We start from the raw sequence: 24,321 nt of genomic DNA, 5'->3' as shown, positions 1-24,321 counted from the left end.
TTGAACTTTAATTAAGAGATTGCAAGGGCAGGGGTTGTAGGCCCCATTTTAAAAAATAGGCTAGCTAATTTAACCGGTCGACCGAAAATAATGAACATTCTAGTTTAGTTCTTAAAACTTAATAAAGAGATTCAAGTAGAATGAACTAAATAGAGTCCGTCTATATCACATAAACATTGAACTGATTAAATTGTAAAAATGAATCAAATTTCAAATATTTGATTAAATTTGAATATAAATATATATATATATATATATATATATATATATATATATATATATATATATATATATATATATATATATAATTAGATGTATGAAATTAGATATATTTTAAGTGAATTCACATTAATTTATAAATTTTAAAAAAAATTGCACGGGTTTATAAAAGATCAAAAAAGTTGATTTTTTAACTAATAAATTTTATTTAATTTATAATATTTCATCATTTGAGATGCTTTTTTTTTTCTCTCCCTCTAGTTGAATACAATGATACACATAATATGACAGATATACATAAATATTTGCATGATATGATACTGCGAAGAGATCCGTTAGATTTTCAAATGTAAGTAAACATTTTGAGATGCCCGTTAGAATTAAAATTATATTACAAACTTTAAGTTTTTATTCTTATGATAATTGGGGAGTAGAAATGTTTGTGGAGAAATTTAATCTACAAACTAACAGTTTGATGTAGTGTTTATACTATTTGAGTTAATGCCTCATTGATTTTAAGTCTTATTTTTTTTAATTCAATGCAAATACTTATATAATGTGAGATTTTGCTATAAAGAGGTCATGCGAGATATTATCGTATTCCATCATTAATCCACACATAGTATCATATCATGCAAATATTTATATTTTGGTTGGTTCATAAATACATTTTTTTTTTGCTTTTTTGTGATGCTAAATTCATTGTCATTTTGAAAGACTTGGTCTTCGAGTTCTTTAATATGAATCTTATATGCTCAAATCATTTCGGGAATACGGTCTTCGACTTCGTATAGGTGGAAGTTCTTTGCATGCCCGGATCTTCATTTCAGAGTTCCAATCTTCGATTCTTTAAATTTTGTCTTGTCTCTCTTTGGTTTGGTTTACGACTCTTCATGATTTCTTTGTGTGGGGTTACAATCTTCAACTTCATATAACACTTCCCCTGTATTTTACGGCCGGTTCTTCATTTTGGAGATTCGATCTTATAATACTTCCTGTGTGTCTGGATCTCTCATTACCTGGGAGATTCGGTCTTTAATTTGTTATGTGTCTGAATCTCTCAATACTTCAAAGGCTCGGTCTTTGATCATTTCATTATTCTTGTATGTACGTATCTCTCATTATTGTTGAGATACAGTCTTCAACTTCGTATCGTCCCAATCTCTCATTACTTCAAAGATTTGATACAACTTCTTCATTACAATTTTTGTATGCTCGAATTTCTCATCATTATGGAGATACAATTTTAAACTTCATATGTGTCTATAATTTCTTTTTTATTTTGGAGGTTCGTTTTTCAACAACATATAATCTTCTTCTATGTTATAGGTCTCTCATCGTCTTAGAGATGCGATCTCCAACTTCTTATCTATCTGCATCTCGCATTAATTCGGGTTTGGTCTTTACATCTACCGAAAAACCTATAAATATGAAAAAAATGAAAAAAGAATAAAGGTCAAAAATAGCTCATTGAAATTGAGGAACTTTTTAAACAAAAACCTTATACTTGAGATGTTTTAAAACGGATTTATCCAAAATTTTATTACTCCTACTATATTTTTAGGATTTATAAAAGGACTATTTAGTAAAGATATAAATTAATTTTTTACAATTGATAATATTGTTGGATAAAGAAATGCTTAAAGAACTCTCCTAATAACTGACAAGTCAGTGACATTGTCTCATGTCTTATTATTTCACACCTACACTACACCCTCTTCTATAAACCAACCAACCCAAACCCCAACTCTCACTCTCCTAATTAACACTCAAACTAACCCACTCTCTCTCCTTCACCCAATGGACAAGCCCATAACCGATCCATGGCGGCCGGACCTCCTCTTTTTCCGGCCACCGGAGACTCCCCGTGAACCCATGGAGTTTCTTTCCCGTTCTTGGAGTGTATCAGCTTTAGAAGTATCCAAAGCAATTACTCCGCCGCTACCGCCACAAACGCTTCTCTCTAAAACTAGTTCTGGCTGTGTTATTCAAGAAGATATAGCTGCTGAACTTGAAGAGCTTAATATTCATAATAATAGTAGTAATAATCATAACGGTAATATTATGAATGCTGCTGTTTCTGGGAACCCGTTTTCTTTTGCTTCTTCGGAAACTTCTCAAATGGTCATGGAACGGATCATGTCACAGTCGGTGAGTTTTTATGTAGTTCATTTTCTTGAAATATAATGACAAGTTTTTTTGTTGTGTTTTTTTTTTTCAGTTTTGATTCTTGATTTTTGTTTTTTTGTTTTTGTAATTTTGTATTTTGGGAAAAAGATTTCTGGTATTTCTTGATGTTACAGCAATGTTTTTGGCTCTTTTATAGTGTTTGGATTTGTTTCTTTCTGCTTTATTAAATCAAATTAAACGGTATTGCGTTTGTGAAAGTAATTGAGCCCACGATCGAGCGAATATATTATTTGAGCTATAATTCATTGGTATTTTAATTTAATTTTTTTGAAAGGTATAAGTGTTCGGCAGAATTCTGCTAAATCGTGGAATCTATTTTTGTCGTATAATTAAAATTTCTTGAATATGCAGCAAGAAGTATCACCAAGAACTTCAGGGAGGCTTTCACATAGCAGTGGACCTCTGAACGGTTCTTTAACAGACAGTCCGCCTGTTTCTCCATCTGAGATCGACGATGTTAAGGTAAGTTTGTAATATAATTAATATGAAATGTTTTTAAGAATTGGCCTTATTGGGTTCTTTTTATTGTAATTAGCTTTCAAGAAAATTCTATAATTTCTTTGTTTGTTTGTGTTTGTTGCCTTTTCAGTCTTTTTTTTGTCGTTATTTTTTGGTTACGAAGCACGAGTACTGAGCTAACACTGACCAAAAACCATTGATGACCAAAAAAAACATATCTCAGGCTTCTTTTTTTCTTATGTACTCAACGCTTTTTCTTTTAGTCAAGTTATTAATCAATTAATTTATTTTATGTTACCATTCTTGTTTTTCTTCTATATATGCTTTCCTTTAGTTGGAAGAAAACTTGTGCATACTTTATTGGTTATTTATATAAATCTAACCTTTAGCGTTGTTTTGCAATTTATGCACGGTTATTTAAAATTTGGCATAAAAATGTTCAACTTTTTTTTTTATAGTCCAATTGACTTGTTCGATGTCATTTTGGTCACTCGAAACGGCCAAAACGACATGTTTTTTTAGGAAAAAATGCTTAAAACGGCACTGGTTATAAGATTGAAATGGGGCGTGCCATGTTTTGAATAATGCCCTTAAATCGCTAAAAACGCGAAAGGTGGAGATTTTTTTATACAAATAACCTTATTTTTATTTATTTTTAGTGTTTTAGTATTGTTTCCTTTCTTGCTAAAAATAATTTGAAGAATGAAATTTGCTATTTTTGTGATCTGTGTTGAATTTATTAGATTATTTAATTATTTGACCTTGAGTTGAGCTATTTTTAGCTCAAGAAATGGTTGAAGGAAATCTAAATGACAAAACAATAAGACACCAAAACAAGAATTAAAACAGAAACTACCCAATTCCTATCCCTTTCCAGCCCTCAAATTCTGTCAAAGTTGTTGAATTAAAGACTGGTGCTTTTATAGTTATGGAGTTATTCACAAAAAAACACAAATTTCATATCCAATTTCTTGGATAATTAATGTTCTTACCTATGATTATTTGCCAAGATTGTCCCTTTTTTGGTGTGATTCTTTAATGGTTATGCCTAGGGGACTCAAATTTGAAAGCCAACAGTATTGTAAAAAGGAAAATAATTTAATAAGCCATTTCCGATGTTTATCTATGCAGTATTGCCGTCCGAATAACGGATTTAATACCCAGTTCAGGACACCCTCTGCCACTCCAGGTGTTTCTGCCGGTTTCACGGCCGGCACAGGCGGCGGTGGTAAGACGGTTGGTAGGTGGTTGAAGGATAGGAGGGAGAAGAAAAAGGAAGAAACTAGGGCTCAAAATGCTCAGCTTCATGCTGCCATTTCGGTTGCTGGTGTAGCTGCAGCCGTGGCTGCTATTGCTGCAGCAACCGCTGTTTCGTCGGGGAATGGAAAAGATGAACAAATGGCAAAAACAGACATGGCTGTAGCCTCTGCAGCCACATTGGTCGCGGCTCAATGTGTCGAGGCTGCAGAGGCTATGGGAGCAGAGCGCGAGCATTTAGCATATGTTGTCAGCTCTGCTGTAAACGTTCGCTCTCCCGGTGATATCATGACATTAACAGCCGCTGCAGCAACAGGTAAATTTAGTTGTTTATTTCGTCTTAATCAATTTGTGACGGAAAAAAGTTGCATGTCGTATTTTGTGGTGGTAACTGCCACAAATTCTAAAAAATACGTCATAATCCTTCACAGTTTTGTCATGTTGATGCATATGAAATTCCGCATTTAATGATTGTATTTCATACGATTATTGTAGCTTTACGCGGGGCTGCAACATTAAAGGCAAGGGCATTGAAGGAAGTATGGAACATAGCAGCAGTTATTCCGGTGGAGAAAGGATTAGCTGCAGGTGGCGGAAATCGTAGCAATGGTAGTTCTAATGGTAGTTTCAGTGGTGAACTTGTGCCTGAAGAAAATTTCTTAGGCATTTGCAGTAGGGAACTGCTAGCTAGAGGCTGCGAGCTTTTGAAACGCACTCGTAAAGGTAATCAATTACGTTTTTAATTGGTTTAGTACATTAACCGCACATTTATCTTCAAAGGAATGAACCTTTTTGAAAATTCATCATATTTTTGGTTAAGAAAAAAGAATGAGAATTGAATTATGATATTTCTTGTTGTGTGATAAGTGCAGGTGATCTTCACTGGAAAATAGTTTCTGTTTACATTAACAATATGAATAAGGTATTAGAATCTATTCAAATCATGTTTTAATAATTTAGATATGATGAATGTGAATCTGATGAATACAAAAGTTAAAGTTGTGATCATCATGATGAAATGAATGGATCCACTTGATATAATTCTTCATCAGCCAACTTTAACTTTTTGAAACTTCTTTTTGTGCAGGTTATGTTGAAGATGAAGAGCAGACATGTAGCTGGGACCATAACAAAAAAGAAAAAGAGTAAGCATCATTTGCTTTTGTCTTTCTTTCATTCTTAATAATGTGAAAACAGAATTTGAGATCTCTTCTATTTGGGGATTTGAGAAAGCTAACATAAAAATTAAAATGGCACTAAAGTCTAAAAGATAAAAAGATAGTAAAATCTTTGAATTCATGTCTTTTTTATTTTTATTTTACAGATGTGGTGTTGGAGGTGATCAAAGATATTCCTGCCTGGCCGGGTCGCCACTTACTCGAAGGCGGCGAGTATCGGAGATATTTCGGATTGAGGACGGTAATGCGAGGAGTTGTCGAGTTCGAGTGCCTTAACCAGAGAGACTATGATCTATGGACACAAGGTATCTCAAGGCTTCTGGCTACAGCAGAAGAAAAATGCAATAGGCGTAGATTCTAACTTTCAATATAAATTAGGGCAAATGATATGGGGAAACTTGGGGTATAAGTTATATATATATATAGGTATAGAACCCTAGTGAACATTATGAAGTTGCTTAAAACTTTGTTTGGGCTGTAATATTTTTGGTGTTTGATTTGATGTATTCTGTAAAGAAGGATGAAGGAACAATCAGAAGATTAGTTCCATATGCTTTATTCTATCCGACAAAGTGTCATTTCACCCTTCAATTTAGCACAATTGATAAAAAAATGTCAAACTTTACTTTTTATGACAAAAAAAACTTACAATTTGTCGATTTTGGATCAATTCACATTTCAATCTTACAAGCCGATCCATAATAAGGCTGTACGCTCATTCAAAATTGGCACGTTGTAGGTCTTTTTTTTGTTATAAAACTCAAATTTGTATATTTTGGTATTCTGTGTTAAGTTGGAGGAGTAAAATGAAAGTTTTTTTGATACTCTTTTTTGTACTGGGAAAGTGAAAAAAAGTGTTTGGATGGTCAAAAAGAAAAGAGTGCATAGGATGATGTGGGTTTGTTTAGCTTTAGCTTTTGTCTCTATAAGATGTAACTTTGGTATGGTGTGGTGGGAACCATATAGAGGTTCATGATTGCCTAGAAGATCTGTTATCTTCTACTTTATCCAATAATTTGTTTTGGATTAAAGTGAACTCAAATTTCTTATGTTTTTTTAATGTATTAGAAGGATTTTTTTATCCTCAATGCCAAGAGGAATCTTAGGAAATTTAAAATGGTTATAGGGAATACTGCCAAAAAATGGTGTTGTATTTCAAACCAGTCTTAGTTTTTTTGTAGATTTTGTGTCATGTTTATAATTAAAATGGTTGAAATTTATTGATTCATATTGCATGTGACTAGTGAGATTTTCCATCAAATCTAGTGTTTGTTGTTCCGATGTCTGGTTTAGTATTTTTTGTTTAAAAAGTACACCTTGTTTAAAATTATAAAAAATTAGAAATTTATATTTAAACTAATGAAATTTAAAATTTATATTATAATTATAATTATAAAATATTAAAATTTATGATTTAATTTGAATAACCTTTTTAAAATAATGTTTTGAAATGATCTTTTCACTTTTTTGTATAGCAGAATGATGAGCAAACATGTAGCATTTCTTAACATTATAAAAGTTAGGGAAGTTTACAAAAAGAAAAAAAAAAACATATTTACAAAATTTAATCCCAAAACTTAGAATTTCTAAGTCATATTTCATCACGCGTCAAAATTAATTTTTTTTACTCTTGTACTTTAGTTGTTTTTACTCCAAATTCTGTTCTAACATGTGTTTTGAAAAACAATTTCAAATGGATTCTTAAAACATAATTTGCCGTTTACTGTTTTTAACAGAATTTCAAATAATTCATAAAAATACAGTTTGCAGCCGTTTTTAAAATATAATTTCCGTACTGATTTTTAAAAGTGTTCCAAATAGTTTCTAAAAACACTGTTTGTAAGTGTTTCTATAAACAATATCTACAAACAGTTTCTAAAAGAGGTTTCTAAAACAAAGTTAAACAAAATATTTTTTTAAATTTTGAGAATACAAACAAAAGTATTAAAATAAAATAGTAAAAGAAGCAAATTTTTAGACTGAAGTATTTTTAATAAATAAAACGATAAGGGTTATATATGTCCTTATGTTTCGAAAAGGTGCATATATTGCCCCTAACGTCTTAAAATCATTTAAGCCGTCACACTTAACACGGTTAGCAGCATATATGACTCTTTTCTGAAATACGTAAGTGATCCAAATAAGTCCATTTAAAAAATATACACTTTTTCGAGCCATGAATGTATAGATGATCTTCAATCCAAACGTTGGGTAATATATATATGATCCTCTTTCTCTAAATAAAATTAAAAAGGAAGTATTTTTTAGAAATTTCTACTAGCTACCTGGGGAAGAAGTCTTGGCCCAATATTCCTATGGGGAAGAGGCCCAGAAGATAAATACGACATACAAAATACCTTAGAAGAGATTTCATAAAAAAAATATTTTAAACTTATTATTCATTAAAGAAATGAATTATGAATTTTATATTATTATGATACTTTAAAAAAATTTAAAATAAATATGATATTTTATAAAAAAATTACATGTCTCTCTCTCTCTCTCTCTCTCTCTCTCTATATATATATATATATATCATTAATACGGGTTCAGACTGAACCTTTTAAAACCGATATTGAAATATTACATTAATACGGATTCAGATTGAACCTTTTAAAACTTATCAAAATCAATTCAGCACATAGAAGAACAAGTTTATTTCAGATTTGGACTCAAACTGGGCTTGAGGCAAGCCTCATTCAAATGAGCCGGGCTTGGACGGGCTAGATGAATACCAGCCCAATAATAAGGTATTATAAGACAGGAAGGTGCAATAATAAAAGCAGAGGATGTAAAGAAACAAAAACAAGTGTCTATCAGCTTGCCATGTCTTCCTCTTGTTGTGCAATTGCAACAAATGTTTTTCAGACAGGAAAATACACTACACTCATTCAAAAACTAGAATCTTCATCATCATCATCATCTCCTCCAAAACAACTCTTAATTGGCATGCCATGTGAAGCTGGAGAATTCCCAGTTGTAATTTTACTCCATGGTTTTCTTCTCTATAACTCCTTCTACTCTCAACTCATTCAACATCTTGCTTCTCATGGCTTCATTGTTATTGCTCCTCAGGTATGTTTTTATCTCTTTATTCCGCTTCTAATCGCATGCGGTAAACTGTTAAGTCGTGAGTTTAAATCGTCTCGAATTCTTCGCAAGTGCTTTTCCCTCCCCAATTAATTATTTTAAAACAAAAGTTATTAATGCCCTTTACTTAATTTCATTGTCTTGTTCTATACTTTACCATTAATATGCAAAATTAAGGTGGTGATAAAATGATTAGTAATTAGAAGTGTACATTATAACTTAGTGGAGAAGGGAAATGAAAGTGGGACTTGTTTGTAAGAAAGAAATTTGGAGAGTTGGAAATGGACCTACTGATGTGATTGGTGATTGATAACCTGAAGGATTATGGGATATTTCCTTACTTTTCTTTCTAAGCCCACGTGTCTTCCCCATGGCCCATACTTCATTTCTATAGTATATTTTTACTTTTCTTTATACATTTAATTTCAAATTATACCTTTAATATAAAACATTTAAACATTTCTAGTACATTATTATGTACCTATTTATTTATTTATACATTTATGGCTTTCTCTCAATGACAAAGTGTATAAGAAAAACTATGTTGTTTATTACTTTCACTAATAGTTTTTTTATTCAAAAAAATATAAATTTGATTTCTATAGCCACTATTTATAAATGCTACACAATTAGGTATTGTCTCTATTTATTTTCATTAATTGATGATAGTTTTGGGAATTATGTATAAAGTAGTAATAATTTATTGGAGAAAATAAGGGGAAAAAGCAAAAATATAATAATTATAATATTACTAAAGATAACAATAAAATACTGAAAAAAGTTTTTTTTTCTATCTAAATGAAAAAAATAAAATAAAATACCAGCACAAAGGAATATGTGAGGTGTTTGAATTTAAATTTTGCTTGTAATTTATCCAACAAAAGCGACTGTTGAAGCTAACTTAATACATGTTCACATAAAACTTAAAAGTCGAGTGCATAAAAGCTGAAAATTTGATACTCCTCAGCTGTACACTGTTGCCGGAGCAGATACAACCGATGAGCTAAAAGCCACAGCTGCAATAACCAATTGGTTATCGGAAGGATTATGTGGCATTCTTCCCCCCCATCTCCGACCAAAACTAAGCAAGCTAGGCCTTGCCGGCCATAGTCGAGGAGGAAAGGCAGCATTTGCACTTGCTCTACAGAAATCAGGCATCACTACTAAACTAAAATTCTCAGCAATAATAGGTATAGACCCAGTCGACGGAATGGACAAAGGAAAACAAACACCTCCTCCGGTGCTTTCATACGTCCCTCATTCGTTCGATCTCGATATGGCAGCAATGGTTATCGGTTCGGGCTTAGGTGAAGTGAAAAGGAACCCTCTGTTCCCTCCGTGCGCGCCCAAGGGCGTTAATCATGAGGATTTCTTCAAGGAATGTAGGAAACCAGCTTATCATTTTGTGGTGAAAGATTATGGTCATCTTGATATGCTAGATGATGTTACTAGTGGAATCAGAGGGAAAACTAGTTATTGTTTGTGTAAGAATGGCAAATCTCGAGAGCCGATGAGAAGGTTCGTTGGAGGTGCAATGGTTGCGTTTTTTAAAGCTTATTTGGAAGGTGATAGTAGAGATTTAATGGCTATTAGGAAGGGGCAGAGTGGACCTGTTGAGCTTCAAGATGCTGAAATCTATATATGATCCTAAATGCTATAATAGACAATTACCATATAGATTAAGCATAATGAGTTCAATCTCACTGGCGTAGTAACTTGTAGAACAACTCTATGTTTCTGAGTATCAAAAATTATAGAACTCTATATTCATGATGTATTTTGTAGAAAATGTTGCTGATTTTCCGTTTCAGCGCTTCCTTTATAATACATTAGTTACCTACCGAGAATAAATTAAACTTAGTAAGTTCCATCTCAGTTGCTAAACGTGCATATAGAGAAATTCTTAGGTAGACTCAGTCCATCACGTCATTCGTAGACTAAGCCTATCACATAATGACACGTCAGTAAAATGATGGCCATCTTGTAATACTACTATTCAAAAGTGTAAATAAGTAATAAACGAATTTACAAGATTGCCATCATTTTAATGACGTGTCATTATATGATAGGCTTAGTCCACGGATGACGTGGTGAACTGAGTCTACCTAAGAATCTCTCCGTGAATATAATACTCAAAATATCTTCAGTGCATTGATAAAAGCTTTATTTAAGGCATGTTGTAAATCATAGAACACCTAAACATACATTGACTACTCTCAATCTATCTTCAACGGAAACTTATTGCGTCATACATTTGGTGAAGGAAAAAGTTTTTGAAACTTTAAAAGTTAAAGTTTATAATTTATTTTTATAAATTATATATTTTTTCCATTTTTCATTTCAATATTTCTATTTTCGTGCAACCTAGTTCTCAGTGAGCTTCAAGTGCAAATCCAACCTTCTCCTTGAAGCTCTTAATGTACTCCTTCCTTGAAGGATGATCTTCTTGTGGGCGATTAAATGGTGTCCACACGGGCTCTCCGACAAACAATCGCATCAACTGCATGTTAATAGATCCGACAAATGAATTATCAAAAGCTACATACAATTGATTAATCATATTATTGTGCCACATCATACGGATTACCTTGATATAGTTGTTGGTGTCAAGAGTGAAACGGTGGTAGATTCCTGCTGGAAGAACAATAAGATCACCCGCCCTGATCCAGATACGGATCCAACGATCGTTCTTGTCTCGAACATCAAAGTATCCACTTCCTTGCAAGCAGTAGCGTATCTCCTCATCGGCATGAATGTGCTCCGTGTAGAAGTTCTTCAGCTTCTCTTCATAGTTAGCAACTTTCTCAGGGCATAAATCAAGCAAATCCTGCAAAAGTATAGTAGCAGATAAGCATAAGATGATTATTATTACTTGCAAATAGGATAATAATGCCACCAACTTTTAAGAGTCCAATACTTGCTTTAAGAATAAATGTTTAAGCCATTGGCCAAAATATATTTGAAAACTCATCATCATATAAAATCATAAAGTGGAACAAAATTGTATAAAATCATAGAACGAAAATTCATTAAAAGCTAATCATAGAGTAAGGACAACATAAAGTGGAGCTCATAGATTCAGCAATTAACTTATTCAGATCAGCGTTTGGGAATTCAAGGCTTAAATTATAGCCAAAAGATAAGGTTAAATATTAGAAACAACTCAACAAGGAACTGGAATATGCTATATTATGATAACTTTCCACTAATAGGTCTCTAGTTTAGTCAGATTTGGCATTTAATTGAATATTTATTAAATTTGTATGTTAAAATCTGATTAAAAAGAATAGATTTTGAGCCTTTTTTATATTAATTGTGGGTGTTTCAGTCATCTGTCAATTCATGATTTCCGAAGCTCAAATCAATGATGTTGAAAATTGCATAGCTAATTACATAATGCAATGACCAAAAGTAACTAAATTGACAATAGAGGAAGAGGGTTAAAAACATTAGGGGTTACTGAACTTTGTTAAATTTCAAAAAGAGTACTCGAAACTAATTTATTTCTTTAAGACTACCGAACTTTGATTTGATGATCATTGGGTGGTACATCAATAAAATCTCACCAAAAAAACTGATGTGGAACCGGAATACGGACCATTTTACCTCTTAATAAATAAAATGTTCACTCACACTTCCCATGTCACACCCGTATTTCGGTTCCGCATCAATTTTTCCGGTCAGATTTTATTAAAATACCAACTAGTGATCAGCAAATTGAAGCTCGGTAGCCTCAAAGAAATAAATCAATCTTGAATACCCTTTTCAAAATTGGGTCAAAGTTTAGTAACCCCTAATGTTTTACCCAGAAGAAGAAGTACCATGTAATTGTAACCCCTGGCTTCCCTGATATTCTTTAATTCCTCATCGTTCTCATAGTCCTCTGGGTTCAGGTGCCAATAGATGACTCCCAAATCTGTTCAATATATTGTTCGTTCTCATAGTAGCTCAGAAGCATATAAAAATTACCAACAAAATTAAGAACCCAGAGAAAGGAAGTATTCACCAGCCAAGTGATGCAATGGAATTAACTCTTCTGGCTTGCTGCGATGTGGAAGCCTCTGATCTTCACTGCTTTCGTCCATGAACCATGCCTGCAGCAACCATAGCCTCAAATTAATAACCTTTTTCTGTTTTTGCAAATTATAATGAAATGAAAAAGATAAATGAATTGCTGGACAGAGAGAAGAACTAACCTCGATAGCCATGAGTGACAGACTGAACTCAGAGACCGTTGAAAACAACAAAAATATTTACTTTCATTATATACCAAATCTGCATTTGAATGCTATATACAGCTGCCACACACGTGTAGGTTCCATTTCCCATTCCTAATATTTGTGGTGCCAATGTTTATATTGAAAATAATACTATCACTTTTGGCATTTTCCGGTGATTGTTTTTTGGCTACACAACGAAACAAATGGGGCAATCTCGACTTCCAAGTGTTTGTTTTTGGCTGAGCATATGGTTTATGGATAATTTTTATATTCCAACTCAAATTCTTCACCAAAAATGAACCTGCTGTTGAACAGACCAACCCAAGGAGCATAGATAAAAGTAAAACTACAAGTGAAGTTACCGTACTAAATAAACAGAGAAGCACATCAAACAGTATACATTAGGTGAATAAAAGCTGCTTATGGCTGCTTATATAATAATACAATTAGAAACAAGGAATTTCTTCCTCAAGACCATCATTCTAGTACAAAATTGATCGTGTGAGACTGAAATTCCTTGTCAGCGAGTAATTCTCTCGTGGTGATCTCTAGAAATAGGGAACTTCCTAGAAAGAAGAATTAATTAAAGAAGCCACCTTCATTCTCAGGTAGCTAGTAGCTCGCCTGGATCCTGCAAGACGCAGAGATGCTGAAGCTTGTTAGGCTGGTTTTCCTGCTGCATTGATGATTGGTCCTATATCTATGCTGCCCCAAGCACCAAAAAATTACGTATAGCATGCCATCAGCGCTCTTGAACATCTGCAGAGCACCGATAAATATGTAAATATTCATTACAGTACCTCAATTCAGCATGTTAATGAAGAATCAAATGGTATATATAACCACTATAATTGTCTTCAAATTACACATCATTACTGCATCACAGATCATGGTTACCCATTGGCAAATGATAAACGTGGTCGTGATCAGTGCAAACAGGAAACTTTATACAGAACAAGATAACAGCATAAAGAGTCCTCGTCACCAAAAAAAGATAACAGCATAAGGTTTGAGTGGCATTATGATCGTCTCAGTAGACTATTAAGTTGGTTTTTGTGGGTGTACATCAATATATGGTCATCCTTCGGAATCCCAAAAAAGATAATGAGATTGAACTGCCCATATGTCAAATGTATGACATCAATAGTTCAATAATAAGCAGCAAAGCAGAACATCGTAAAACATGCTACAAAAGTACACACCCTACCTTCATTGAGATCAACAGAAAAACTACTACTCTTTGGCTGGTCATCAGCTGAATTACACAAGGAATGTGGCACTCCGGGCTGTGGCGGAGAGCTTGTGCCGCTTCTGGTCGATTGTTCATTTGCAGTATGTGTTTTTGCTTGATGACTCATATACATATCCAAGCAAGAAGTAGGTCCCACATTTCTCCTACTACCCTTAAATCTGCCCCTAACAGTAATATTGATATTATGGAGTGAAATAAATAAATAAAGGAAAACACGATGATATCAGAATAATAGATTACATAAGACACAATGTTATAGATGATATTAGTTGCTGAAAATACCTATCCTTTTTTTTCTCCAGATATCTCTGCAATGACACTTTGCGGTTTGCTTGACACTCTACATCTTTAAAACTAAACAATATTAATAAGGGTGTGCAAACAACTGAAAATGTTCGCATTTTACTTTTGTAACTAAGAGTAGAATCATGCTTTTTACGATTCTCAGCTGAATCAGAAGCAAATTCTAAGATTATAATATCATGGTGGAAGTAGCATTCTTACTAAAAGGCAACAGCAAACAGTGGTGTAGATGGAAAAAGGTTAAGGTTAATGGCAGCAGAATTATAGTGTCTCAAACATGAGGATAAGAGGTTAATGGCAGCAGTGAGCAACTAAAACTTTCATACGAGGATGATGCTAGCACTAACAGTTCCCAGAACCAGATGCATTGCCAGCGCGACCAACGCCATGCATTCATGGCAACAGAAAAAAGAGCAATGGAAACCAGTACATTATTCCTTAGCAGCATAAAAATAAATAGTCTCCAAAGAAATTCCTATTTATATAAAGCATTGAAAAACATAGATGAAATTACATCATAACGACAATTTATGCAATCACCTTGACAGCGAAAGATGGCCCACTATTGTATTGACATTTACTAAAAGCCCAGAGTCTAGCCACATCCAAACGTAATGAAAAGGACAAAAACACATCCAGTCAAGTCTTCTAAGCCTAGGTTGGTTGGTACCTTCACATAAGTATTTCACTGAAAGTTCTACTCCTCGTTAGTCACTTTTAAGAAATGTTATAGAGTTGTTGAGAGAACAAATATAATTGTTATCCTCATCAGCAAGTAAGAAGACAATTACATCCAACATAAAACTTTCTACAAAATAACAAGCTAATGGAGAGTCATTACCATGGTCATTAGTTAAGTTCCCCTTCTCCTTACATTGCTGAGAATATTCTGCCATCTTCTCTGCAAATTCCATACATATACAATTACTTCAGAAATAATATGTTTACTTATATTGATATGAGAAAAAAAAAATTGGGTCACTGTAGCCAAATTATTCATTTTCACACTGGTGCCAAGGTAAAGTAGCATTAGATTCTGTTTAGAGCTTCCAAATGAATATATGAATTGAAATATATATTTAAGTGGTGACAGTGAAAAGCTACTATATACTCCCTCCGTCCACAAGTACATTAAATAAGGGTGAGTGTGGTATTTATTAACAGATTAACTCATTTTACCTAGAGAAATTAAATTTCTTAATACTAGTAAGTAGTATCGGCCCTAAACTGCCTATTAATTTGGGATAGAGGGAGTACCTTAAAACAATAAACACAAGTGTTTTAATTTTTTTGCTTGTGTTAAAGTCTATAAACTGAATTACTGATAGATCTTTCCATTAAGGTCTGTACGTCTATTATTGTCCAGTACAGCTTAAGGAAATTTAATAAACATAATTTATGCAAAATTTATTACACCCTCTGTTGCATATTAATAGGCATATAGTTAATTTCACATATAATGTTTTGTAAAGATAGAAATGGTGTATTTCCCTATGATACACCTAACTAATACTTAAATAGCCTCTTTAGAAACCAAAAATATCAATGTCTGCTTGATAACAATGCAAATTAAGTAAGGGTATAATATACAAAAAAACTAACAAATAAATTATAATCTTAAAAGGAAATGGCTTATATTTTGGGGCGGACAAAAAAGGAGAGAAAGTATATTATTATGAGATGGAAGGAATATACGGTTTAAAGAACAACTAGTAAAAATGTCCAAACTGAAACCAAACCTGTTGGTGTGGCTGGAGAAGTTGCAGCGCTGGAAGGAAAAAAGAGATGCCTGTCACTTGCAGTCTGTAAATGATAAGGAAACGCAAATGCAGGTCTACGGGTTGGATCCTCCACAGGTGACTGAATAGGACATGCTGCGAGATGCATGATTGCCTGGGCCTGCAAATCCATATATTTTTGGATGCATTGAAAGGCCAACAAGCTATCATAGTACTTATCTCCAGTTATCCATGCAAAGGATAAGCTTCATTACCTTATCAGGTGGGACTCCGTCATACACATTCACCTTCCCACAATAGAAAATCGTCATTTGTCCAACCAATCCAACAGTGGCACCAGGACTTCTGTGGCCAAAATTTCAAACGCTTATAACGACAAAGGTTTAAGGGAAATAAGGACAACTATCAATCATAACTTGAATTGCAAGAAGCCTGGTTTATATCATATGCACTGGAAATATATTAAGTGCCCTTACATGCCACTTATGAACGAATGTAATAAAGAAGAAATTTCAAGCATGCAAGAAGGATTAAATACATAATCAGAAAGAAATAAAGTATGCTTAGAGACATGTAGTGCTCCAATCCCATTAATAGGTATCTTGATGCTGACCATCAATCAGTCTTTTGAACTTCTCAATTTCCTGCCAACCTTGTACTGCGGAGTTTCCATATAATAATAAAAAAAATCCTTTCATTCCGAAGAAACGCAGGAACTTAAAGAGTTGATCTCACCTTAAGGCTTTAAAACCAAAATGCAAGCAAGTACACGGTAAAAATGGATAAACAACAATAAATTAAAAATCTAGGGTTTTGTCAGCAATTACATTCTAAAATATGCTAAAACTGCTTATCCCTTACATTTAGAGGACAACCCCCATGGCATATACTTGTCCGTTCCCTCACAGTCAGTCTCAGTCATTACTATTAGCACATAAAAACTATACTATAACTAACAAATCTGCCTGCATTTGTACAGCAGTGGTCAAAACTCCAAGCTACAAATCAACAGCCGCATTCAAGAAAAAGCTAAGCTATAATTACTAACCACCTTGAAAACAGCTATAGCTAGTCAACTAATTTATCGATTCAAATTAAGAACTAGAAAATAAACGAATTAATTTAGAAATAACCTTGAAGAAAGGACTCTATTGTCCGCCTCTTCCAGTCGACAATCCACCGGCGGTGGTAGCGCAGGAGTAGAAGATTTAGGAGAAGCATTTTGCCAGCAAGGAGGAGCTGAATCATTAATGTTATAGTTATCACTAGCTTCCCTAGCTGAATCAGCTGAATTCGAATTAACCTAATCATAACAAAACATATAAACAATTTTAGCATAAATAATAATAAAAACACATTCAATTTTTAATAACTAATTAAATTAAACCGGTCACCGGAGGAAGAGGAGGCGGTCTAGAAACTAAGATTTTCCGGAGAGCACCGGCGCCGGAATCCTCACTAGTCTCGAGAAGCGCTTTGAGCGAAATTACTTGCTGGATCGCTTGCGATTTGTTCCACGAAGGTCTTCTCATTCCTAAACGTATGTACGGACACATTTTTTCAGCAATAGAGTGTAAGCGACAGTACACGTGTCAGCTGCCTGTTAACTTTACAGGCGCCGGAAAACATGGAGAAATAAAGGAAAGGAAAGAGAAAATAAAAAGACCTTTTTCTTTGAGGTATTTGCGGCAATCTTCGCGTGTGAGTTGAGAAATGTCTTCTTCAGTAAGTTGAGTGAGGGGTTTATCTAGTATTGACTTCAATGACGTCACTCCGGCATCCATTTCCGCCGGCATTGGAGGAATCCACCACCGCCGGAGTATTGAAGAGAGAGAAAAGAAGGGTTTAGTGAATAGCCAAGTAGAGTCAGTGTGCGTCCGGTTCGGTTTGAGTTGCGGTTTTTTTATTGCTTTGTGCGGGGGGAGATGGAAGTTGAACCCTAGGCTGCCACGTATTTGGTGTCTTATATCTTAATTTTAGGGATTAGTAGTTGGTTTGTTTGTTCTTCTTCTTCTTTATCAAACCATAAAACCGGTGAAAATAGAGAGCTAAAAGTTTTAGATTTAACCAGAATTAAAATGTAATTTAAAAATAGTGTACATTTTATATAGTACAAATAAAAAATAAATTATTGATTTGTTGCATAAATATTTTTTAAAAAGAATCCAATTTCATTGGAAATATTGGCTATATAGATTTTCTAAAATCAGTTGAACCACGTAAGCATCATGTGGATCAAAAAATATTGGATCGGTTTTGCATACTTTAAAAAATTATCACAAGGAATTTTGGACTGTCAAATTCAGCTAAAAAGCCAATATTTTTGATAAATTAGTCGGACTGGAATCGAATTTAATAACCTTGATAATTTATATATATTTTTGAATAATTGGAAAAAAAAAGCGTTTGTGGGAGAATTCGAACTAACGAACTGGCAGTTTGCTGCTCAGCGTTTATATTATTTGAATTATAATTCATCGATAACAACTTTAGTAATTAGACATGACGAATGTTGTAAATCGCATTACTACCACTAAAATTGCTTTACTTGACTGGCACAACTATTTACTCATTTATTATCTATTATCATCCAAATTAAATTTCAAAAAATAAAACTAACAATGCAAATTAAAAAGGCTTAATGGCAAAAATAAAAAACAAACATTTCCGACTTGTTGCAATTTTATCCAAGCCTTTTAATTTTTACAATAATATCCAAATTACATTATTTTGTTGCAATAATATTCAAATTGCACTTTTTATGTGAATTTTTTACCATTTCTTGGGACTTTTACTATATTATTATACATCAAGAAATAATAATACCCCATCAATTTGACTATTGTTGCTACAAAAAATGCAATTTGGATAATATTGCAACAAAAAAATGCCATTTGGATATTATTGCAAAAAAATAAAAGGTTTGGATATAATTGCAACAAGTCGTAAAGATTTGGATATTTTTTTACCATTGGGCCAATTAAAAATAGGCTTAATCACTAAAAAAAACCCACCTTTTAGCTCCTTTTCAGTTGCACCATGACGTTGCAATTTTGTCAGCTGCACCCTAATTCGCACCTTTGAGTTTCAATTCCACCCTCAAAATCAAATTGGACTCTTTTTTACTCGGGAAAAATTCATAAAAACCCTTATAAAGTACTCGTTTGAACTCTTTTCCACACAAAAAGTTAAAAATGGATGACTTATTTTAATTTTTTCCAAATGGAGAAGAAATCAATTTAATACTTGAGGGTGGAATTGAAAACCAAAGGTGCGAATTAGGGTGCAACTGACAAAATTGCAACGTCAGGGTGCATTTGAAAAGGGGTTAAAAAGTGGAGTTTTTTTTGGTGATTAAGCCTTAAAAATAACAGGACAACTCCATAAAGGTATAAAGCCATAAACAATGATAGCTTACGTTAATAATAATCATGGGCTGAGCTTGGAGCAAGTAGGGCCGGGTTAATTAGACAGGCTCCCGTAAATTATTGTCTTTGGGCCCAGCTTGATCCAACCCAGAAGAGATAATAAAAGTAATTTTTAATATTTCATATGCTAAAAATATTTGAAACAGAAAGACATACTTCTATATAATACGAAATTTAACTTTTTTTTAATGACACTGTAAACTAAATCCTTGGCAAGTGAGGACTAATTTGAAATTTTGAATGGTTGGACTCTGTAACTGCATCCTGAAATCTCAAATTTGACCTCAATTTCAACTCAGCTTGTTATTGATGTTTCCAATGAAATTAGCACCTAACAATTAATTTAGCTATATTCTATTTTTATCAAAAAAAAGAAAAATACTAGATTATATATACACTGGTGCATACAAATACTCATTTGGTATGGACAATGCTAAGATTATATGATTAAATTGTTCTCCAAACAAAATCTGTCCTTCCCGAATGACAAAAAGAAGTCTTTTATATTCATTGGTGGTGCATATAATAGAAGTCCTTTGAATGTTTTAGTTACATTAAATATAGGGAAAAGGTTTTGGAGAAAAATAAAATAAAGAAAAAAGTATAAAAATGGACGTAATGTATAACATGTGTTTTTTCCAAGTATTTTATGTATTTTGAATCTCAAAAATGACTCTAACATCTTAAAAACGCATTAAAAAGACACAAGAGCTCAACTCCATTTATATTTTGGCTTAATTACTTAAAAAACCCTCACCTTTAACTTCTTTTTCGTTTATACCCTGACCTAGAAAAATTGTCACATATACTCATGACCTTGTCTTTATGTTTCACCTCTACCCTCGAGGTATTAAATTTACCTCTCTTTACTTGAAAAAAAGTTTTAAATAGTCCTTAATTTTTAGTATATATTCTAATTACACATCAATATTATTAATTATACAAAAATCGAATTTTTTTTGAAAATAATAATATTAGCGGTTTTTTAAATTGGAGTATAATTGTAGGTTGTAATTAATAAAAAATATTTTATTTTATTTATTTTATTTAAATTAAAAAATTAATTAATTTTAGGACTTATTTGAGCGTTTTTATAGATGAAGTATTTGTTTGTAATATTTTTATTAGAAAAAGGTATAAAATAACCCTTATATTTAGTTATTTTCAATAAATCATATTTTTTTTTGAAATTTGGGGTAGAAGTGAAACATAAAGACAAGGTCATGAGTATTTGTGACAATTTTTCTAGGCCAGGGTATAAACGAAAATAAAATTAAAGGTGAGGGTTTTTTAAGTAATTAAGTCTTTATATTTTTGTTTAACATCGTCTAATTTTTATAATTTTTTGATACATTTTCAAGACGTTAGAGTTATCTATAACATTTTAAAATACATGAGTGCTTACAAGAGACGCGGACTATACATTATCATTTTTGCAACTTCTCCCTCTAATAAATAAAACTGAATAAGTTATATCTTGTGGAAAATTAAGTTTATTTTACATGGTAATTAAAATATTATGATTAAATTAGTTAAAACGAGTTACTCTTATTGATTTTAAACGATATTATTAATTTATGGAAAAATTAAAAAAGTTGGATTACTCACAAATTACTCATATCACCTTTTAAACAAATCAAAATAGATTCAAGAAAACTGAGTTGTGCCCGAGCTATTGGAGCTTAATTTCGAACCGATTTCGAATATAAATTAAAGAGGTTCGTGAGGCTCGTAAAACTGGACATGCCTCATGCATGCCTCTAAATTTTATATTTTATGCATTAAAATTTAAAAATGACGTACATATGATAATTTTTAATGATTAATTAGATCTTTCTACTGAACTCCAATTGAAATCAAATTCAAATATAAATATCTTCGATGTGTTTCGCGCTCAAATAGTTGGATTGAACACTGTCCAATTATCAAAAAAAGATGTTCTTTCTGAATATAGTAATGATTTGATTTACATACCAAAATAACAAAAGCTTCTAACTAAAAAAATTCATAAGCTCTTTATTAGAAGTACTTTTGTCAAACATATCTTCACCGAATAAAAGTATAATTCTGTCTTTATGTTAAGTTTGTCTTTGAATAAAAGCTAAATTTACTAAATTTAGAAGAAAAAAAAATTATAAATAACTTTGCAAAATCTCATAAAAAATTATTGATAATTTAATACGTTAATATTCAAAATAATTTTAACTTCTTATAATGCGTTTCTTTTTCAGAATAATGCCTATAAATATAGAGTAGAGCAATAGTTTTCACACGTTTAATAATATACTATAAACATCTTTTGAAAACGTGCTGGATAAAATTTAGTTATGTTAAATTTTTAAACGGTTTTTATAATCCACTAGCTAATTGAATTAGTTCTATTAAATTTTTAATCAAATTATTACCTATTTGTTTAAAAACAAGTGGATTGATTTCATTTGTAATATAAAAATCGCTCCTATCTAACTAGAATAAAATTCATTTACAAATTAAGTAATTCACTAAAAATAAACATAAAATGATTAAATAAAACATTAATTATACCAAACACTAATGTAGTCATTTCGAAATAAAATATATTTAAACCAATCACGCAGCACACAAAAATACGAAACCAGAAACAGGAAAAGATATATATTTATATAAAACATTATCATATATATGAATAAATTGGGTGCTCCACTGCCTCCGTTCCGTCACAAAGGTGAAAAGGATATCACATAAACAAAATAAAAAGAAAGGCCTTTTGAATTTCTGAATCAAAAACTGTACAAAATAATACAGAAAACAGACTAAAAGGATTTGCAGAATCATATATATAATGTTGGTAGCATATAATAATATACTACTACTTATAAATAGTACCCCTATTAGTATGAAGTGTCTCTTTCAATTTTGTATACCCAATGTATCCAATCCAAACCCATTTCAAAAGCAATGGTTGCTTGCTGCCATAACTTGTCCCTCAATTAACAAGTAGTAGGTCCACACTGTTCATCACCAAATTCAGAACAAACTTTTTCTGCAATTAGGTTATAATAAATCTATCCATTCAGATCATTTAATAAGGCCTCTCTTCTTCTTGGATTGCTACAGTACGTATATATATAATATAGTACTTCTGATATCTATCGTAACTTACGGTTACGTCTCTCGGATTTTAGGTTCAAACAATGCGGTCCTTATAAATTCATTAGTGATTAGAGTGTTTATGTGAATGAAAAATTGTTAATATTGACGTTAAAAAAGAGACTAAATTGTTGAGAATTTTTAGGAAAAGAGATTAACGTATTGGGAAAAGCTAAAATAAATGGATAAAACTATAAACCGTTTTTCTCAAAAAAATTATGAACCATTTATTAGTTTTTTCTTTGTCTTTAACGATTATGAAATTTTAATAGAACATCTTATTTTATTTGCATTAGTGATTGACAAACCGTATCAGACTGGATGGTTCAGCCGAAAAACGACCAGTTGTTTGAACCAACGAATCCTTAAAAAAAAAAAAATACAGTCCAATGCATAATAGATTGAACCGTAGGTTAGACAATGAATTATTAGAAATATTATTGATTAATAGGTAGGACTAATTGATTATCTATGGGTTATAAAGTAAAATGTCACATGAGATAAATGTTCTTAGGTTCAGACTAATGACTTAATAACTATTACTAGTTAATAGATAGTTGAACTCTCATGATTATAAACTCTTTTATATTGATATTATTTTAATAATATATGATTTTATTTATTTGTATAATTTTACTCAATTGGTTAGTCCATAAATTGGTATCCGTGTTCAGCCACCGGTTCGGACGTTTTTAAAATTAAAGGATCACATCATTTAATACTGAAACAATTGGTATGCGAAGTATAAATTATGAGAAAATTCATAAGTGTTTGATTAATTTACCCATATCTACGCGCCTTTCATTAATTGGCTCATATAAATAAACACACCACGTGTCACGTATTAAATGGATGGTTCAAATCCTACGTGGTGGACTTGATATGTGAGGTCCACTTTCCACTTGACAGTTTCTACCAACCAGCCCTATAGCATTACCTAACCTTTTGGAAAATTTTCTTGTTTGCATGCAAAGCTACTCAGCTTTTCTCTGTTTAACCACGTTACTGAAATTAAAATCACCACTAAATTTTAAAGTTTTTAAACAAAAATTAACCTTAAAACTCTGATCTGAAAAACCAGTTTGGCTCAAAGATTAGTGGTTGTGGCATGCATGCTAATATATAACCTAGTTAGATTACCTTATAAGAGCCAAACCAGAACCTCTGAGGTAGCCAGCCATGTGTAAGAGCTACAGAACCAACTCTTATCTCTCTCTCTTGCCCTAATAAATGCCACCGAACCCAACAAACTTCCATTGATCATCATCATCATCATCACTGAACCAAACCAGACCAGATTTTCGAAGCACTCGACTGGCTACTGCTAGGTTTTTTTTAGGCCCGCACTCACAGAAAGATCATGGAAGCAAAACTAGAATTAAAGAATTTATAATTCTTTTTCATTTATATTTACCATAAGGTTTTTTTTAACTCTTTCAATATCTTGGTCTGTCGTTGGGTTGATGCCTGACGGGTACTGTTGTAGGTCTCGAATGGGTCACGTACCCATAATTTATTAGAGCATAGTACTTTCAGAAGAGAGACAGAGAGAGGGGTTTAACAATTATGGTGGGGTGGGTGGGTAAGATTTTTAGGGTAGAAGTTTTACTATATTAAATTATATTTCTAATTTTTTTTTATATATTGCAACAATATATTAATGATCGATTTAAAGTATGTAATATATTTTAAAGGAGTTAAATCTATTTAGTTTATGTTTTCATATTTTAAATGGATGATTAATTTATAGTCTAAAACTCATAATTAAAAGAAGTTTATACAAATGTCTTAAAAAAAATTAAATTTATACCTATTTTTTTTTATTTTGTAAATAATTCGTAAAACACATTAAAATTA

At 32.2% G+C, this 24,321-nt stretch overlaps 4 protein-coding genes across 6 annotated transcripts; 2 read left to right on the top strand and 2 right to left on the bottom strand.

Annotated features, from left to right (window-relative positions):
- Nucleotides 1-1,914: 1,914 nt before the first annotated feature.
- On the top strand, nucleotides 1,915-5,894 carry LOC126669513 (VAN3-binding protein-like). Its single transcript, XM_050363001.2, has 7 exons — nucleotides 1,915-2,370; nucleotides 2,761-2,871; nucleotides 4,000-4,441; nucleotides 4,621-4,848; nucleotides 4,998-5,047; nucleotides 5,213-5,270; nucleotides 5,450-5,894. The coding sequence occupies exons 1-7, from the start codon at nucleotides 2,020-2,022 to the stop codon at nucleotides 5,662-5,664; spliced, it is 1,455 nt and encodes a 484-aa protein (XP_050218958.1). The 5' UTR covers nucleotides 1,915-2,019; the 3' UTR covers nucleotides 5,665-5,894.
- A 2,121-nt stretch (nucleotides 5,895-8,015) lies between these two features.
- On the top strand, nucleotides 8,016-10,257 carry LOC126666622 (chlorophyllase-2). Its single transcript, XM_050359446.2, has 2 exons — nucleotides 8,016-8,378; nucleotides 9,361-10,257. Exons 1-2 carry the CDS (start codon nucleotides 8,031-8,033, stop codon nucleotides 10,036-10,038), a joined length of 1,026 nt encoding a protein of 341 aa, XP_050215403.1. The 5' UTR covers nucleotides 8,016-8,030; the 3' UTR covers nucleotides 10,039-10,257.
- A 262-nt stretch (nucleotides 10,258-10,519) lies between these two features.
- Nucleotides 10,520-12,703, bottom strand: LOC126669028 (acireductone dioxygenase 1). Its single transcript, XM_050362307.2, has 5 exons — nucleotides 12,590-12,703; nucleotides 12,400-12,487; nucleotides 12,215-12,309; nucleotides 10,981-11,220; nucleotides 10,520-10,893 (listed from the first exon to the last, which is right to left on the bottom strand). The coding sequence occupies exons 1-5, from the start codon at nucleotides 12,599-12,601 to the stop codon at nucleotides 10,765-10,767; spliced, it is 564 nt and encodes a 187-aa protein (XP_050218264.1). The 5' UTR covers nucleotides 12,602-12,703; the 3' UTR covers nucleotides 10,520-10,764.
- Nucleotides 12,704-13,010: 307 nt separating this feature from the next.
- On the bottom strand, nucleotides 13,011-17,818 carry LOC126669027 (protein TIFY 4B). 3 transcript variants are annotated; one of them, XM_050362305.2, is made up of 9 exons: nucleotides 17,574-17,818; nucleotides 17,302-17,441; nucleotides 17,041-17,210; nucleotides 16,162-16,249; nucleotides 15,908-16,067; nucleotides 15,010-15,069; nucleotides 14,148-14,211; nucleotides 13,821-14,029; nucleotides 13,011-13,372 (listed from the first exon to the last, which is right to left on the bottom strand). In XM_050362305.2, exons 1-9 carry the CDS (start codon nucleotides 17,701-17,703, stop codon nucleotides 13,356-13,358), a joined length of 1,038 nt encoding a protein of 345 aa, XP_050218262.1. In that variant the 5' UTR covers nucleotides 17,704-17,818; the 3' UTR covers nucleotides 13,011-13,355. The 3 variants fall into 3 exon arrangements, with proteins under 3 accessions (XP_050218262.1, XP_050218261.1, XP_050218263.1); XM_050362304.2 differs by having other exon boundaries at nucleotides 16,162-16,252; nucleotides 17,574-17,816; XM_050362306.2 differs by having other exon boundaries at nucleotides 13,821-14,023; nucleotides 16,162-16,252; nucleotides 17,574-17,816.
- Nucleotides 17,819-24,321: the final 6,503 nt, after the last annotated feature.

The sequence above is a fragment of the Mercurialis annua genome, linkage group LG2 (genome assembly GCF_937616625.2).
Source record: "Mercurialis annua linkage group LG2, ddMerAnnu1.2, whole genome shotgun sequence".
NCBI classification, from domain to species: Eukaryota; Viridiplantae; Streptophyta; class Magnoliopsida; order Malpighiales; family Euphorbiaceae; genus Mercurialis; species Mercurialis annua.
The sequence above is the reverse complement of the archived record's forward strand: the minus strand, read 5'-3'. Positions and strand labels throughout refer to the sequence as shown.